Source organism: Eulemur rufifrons, chromosome 8, assembly GCF_041146395.1.
Source record: "Eulemur rufifrons isolate Redbay chromosome 8, OSU_ERuf_1, whole genome shotgun sequence".
In the NCBI taxonomy this organism is placed as follows: domain Eukaryota; kingdom Metazoa; phylum Chordata; class Mammalia; order Primates; family Lemuridae; genus Eulemur; species Eulemur rufifrons.
The window spans coordinates 51,455,001-51,458,321 of NC_090990.1; the positions used below are offsets into that span (position 1 = coordinate 51,455,001).

The 3,321-nt window shown below is 46.8% G+C and overlaps 1 protein-coding gene across 4 annotated transcripts in view; it reads right to left on the minus strand.

The window, feature by feature from the left end:
- SERBP1 (SERPINE1 mRNA binding protein 1) overlaps positions 1-3,032 on the minus strand; it is a 17,292-nt gene extending 14,260 nt beyond the window's left edge. For 2 of the 4 annotated variants that reach the window (XM_069480126.1, XM_069480124.1), the window contains exon 1: positions 2,608-3,032. In XM_069480126.1, coding sequence (XP_069336227.1) covers positions 2,608-2,920 — 313 coding nt within the window. In that variant the 5' untranslated portion in view covers positions 2,921-3,032. The remainder of the gene's footprint in view (positions 1-2,607) is intronic. The other 2 variants (XM_069480128.1, XM_069480127.1) reach the window with 1 other exon arrangement.
- Between the last annotated feature and the right edge of the window lie 289 nt (positions 3,033-3,321).

Consider the following 3,321-nt stretch of genomic DNA (forward strand, 5'->3'; position numbering starts at 1 on the left):
TTGGTGGCCTTAAGGATAATCAGAATGATGGTTAAATTTATGACCGTAAGACTGCAGGTATGTTGTAATTCCCAATTTCTGACAAAGTCAAACAGCAGCTGAAGAATCGGCTTTACCAGATCTTAAGTTGCTTCACTCTGCTCTGGTTCTTTCTAAGAAAAGTGGAACACCATCATGACACACCCAATTGTTCAGTTGCCTGTTAACTAGAGCCAAACAGTAACATTTTAAGATTCACTCCCTGTAAACTCTCAGGATAGACCATATGCTAGACCTTACACCAAGGCATTTAAATAAATTTCATCAAAGTATAGTGTATTGGGGTGGAGCTATGGAACCAGTCAGTCCTTATAATGACATCCAAGCCAAACACACCCAACTGTAGAGTGGTTTGCTTCCCCAGCCAATATTTCAATATTAGGCTTGTAGAATCTAAAAACTTACTAAATAAATTCACCTAATGAAAACTGACTGATATTAAAAAAAAAACTGCAAGCTTATTTTGATATGCTTATCTATAACTTGCAAGCTAACTGCACTAGATTTGAGGCTTTTATTATTAAACACCCCCCCCACCCCCCGTCTAACAAGCAGTGACATTCTACTGTGTCAATTCTCAAGTTTTTCAAATGGACAAAAAAGCAGCTACAAAATTAATTCATATAAAAAACATTAATTACTTATCTGAAGTGTGTCTAGCATTGTATGAATATTAACAAAATCATAGAACACAAAGTCAGGCTGACAATCCTTCCTACTATAACCAGCAGGAACTTTGTTTACAGATCTATCTCCAGTGCACAGAAATTGACTTGACAGGTGGGTAGGATCTCAAAAGAAGTATTTTTCATTCAACATTTTCCCCGTATTTATAAGCTTGTTTTAAAGTTGAGAGTGCTCTGAAATACTGACCTAAGGAAAATGTTAGAATAGTTTTCCTAAGAATGACGAACTTAGTCCTGGTTATAAACTTAAGAAATAATTCCCCACGTTTATGACTTAAAATATTAGTTTCCAGGTAAGAGTTTATTTCATAGATGGGCTTCATAATCAACAGAGGCATTTAAATCATGCTTCATGCTTTGAACATTCAAAATGAGTGAACATATCTACCTGGTACATTTTAGATTTATGCTTCATACTCAAACTTTTCATGTACTTATAAATGATTATACAAGCCAGTGTTTTTTAACACAGAAATTAAACAATTTATTCAATTGTGCTAGATTGCCATAAAGCTTAACTGGCTGAACAGATACTTGGCCTAAGTGATGTAAACATGCTTTCTAATACTTCAGCTGTGCTTTTCCCCAACCTATAATTTTAACAAAAGAATTAATTGTTTTATTTACCACTTAGGTCCTAGGTTTTTCACTTCAAGCCTCACAAAAGTTCTCAAAAAAAAAAAATTCCTAAAGCAAAACCTAAGTTGTTTTGATTTTTAAAATTAGTTGAATGCTACAGAATTCAACTCAAGCTAATGAGGACACCTCTGAGGAGCACCTGACTGACACTAAGTACTCATTTCAACTTTCAACACGTTTAACGGCAACTTTAAAGAGTTAGAGCTTATATCCTATACACCTTCTTGCTATTGATCATGAATGCTTTTCCTTACCAAGAGTTTTGCTCTTTTCAACCACAACAAACCAGTAATGAGAATAAAAAAATCAAGGCAGTCCTGTGAAATTCACAGTGCCTTGGAAGCACTCTAAACCGCCAGTGAAATCCAGCATGCTTCGCGCACATGTGGGGGGAAAAAAGCTCCAGACTCTAAAGAGCTCAGCTGAGACTAACGCTGTGACAGCCTCTACACTCATGTCACCCACGAGGCTCAGGTCAGGCCACACCATAGGAAATACTGAGGGCGGGAGAAAAGATAGCGACACGAGGGCGATCCTCACGGTGCTCTGCAATAAACTAGTCTCCATCCGGAATTCCCTCTTCTGCTTGAGTGTAGCCAAATTCCCCTACTTCCCAACGGCTACGCTCACTCGAGCAAGTTATAAGACTAGAACCGTTGAGGGGTGGAGGAACAATAAATCAAGCACGTGTGGCACTCCAAACTGCAGCTCACTCCACAATATCTGATATCCGCGAACGACTCCCAGCTTTCCAGTGGGGGTAGTCCGCGCCATCGTGGGACAAGATGGCAGGACAGAAGCCTAAAACAGACAACAGCACCCCACGGGAGCACGCCGAGGAAGAGCTCCGCGCAATAAGCAGCTGTGGATCCCAAGCTTCTCAGTCACTACAGAAAGCTTCAGTAAGCGGCTGGCTTCCCCTCAACTCAGTCCATGCGCTAGCCCGCCAAGGAATCCGGCGGGAAGGCAGCAGCCTCCCAGGACCGCGAGCACGCTTCTCCGCTCAGAACCTGAGGCGGGAAGGGGGTGGCTCCGGGAACCCTGCAGGTGGTAGCCTGAACTTGGGGCTACCACGCTCCCAGCACCTTTGCAAGACCTGGCTTTTGGAGCGTGGGAGAAACGTGAGGAAATCGGCGGCAAAGTCTCCCGCGGACCCTCTTGGCTCCAGAAACAAGTGGTATCGGCAAGTCCCCTCGCTCCCTCCCTCCATCCCGGTCTCCCCCACATTCTACCCCAGCTTTACCTTCTTTCTTAAGCGCCACGGGTGGCTGCGTCTCCTCTTTCTTGTCAACCACGCCAATGTTGGGCGGCAGCGGGTTCTTGCGGTCTTTCTGGGACTCTTTACGCAGCTGTTTGCCTGCCGCGTTAGAGTTGGTCTGGGCCGCGGCCTGAGCTGCGCTCTTGGCCCCAGGGCCCCCAACGCCGCCCCCGCCGGCTTCTTTTTTCTTGTTCTCCGCTGCCTTCAGCACCTCGAAGGGGTCCGATTCGTCGTCAAATAACTGGTCGAATCGGTTGGTGACCACGCAGCCGAAGCCTTCCTGTAAGTGCCCAGGCATGATGGTGGCTCGGCGGCGCGTTCCTCCACGGATTGCAGCGGGCCGCGCCGAGCCAAGAGCGCCTGCTTCAGCTCTTCCCACAAGATGGCCGGGCCGAGAGAGGGGGGCCGTCTTCTCTTCCGGCGCCAGGCACACATCCGGGAGCGGCCAGTGCCGCACAGCACCCTGGGTTATGTAGGCCAGAACAGTTTCTCCTGAGGCGACTCCCTGCGCCGGGACTACAATTCCCAGAATGCATCGCGCGGCAACTCTTCGCGCTCGCCTAAGAGGCGGGACCTCACGGAGAGAGTGAAGCGTGCGCGCTGAAGGAGGGGAAGCGTGGTGGTGGGCGGAGCCCTGCCACCTGCTCTTGCCACCCTTAAACTCTCTAGGTCTTCGGCTAAGCTGAAACCAGGAAAGCG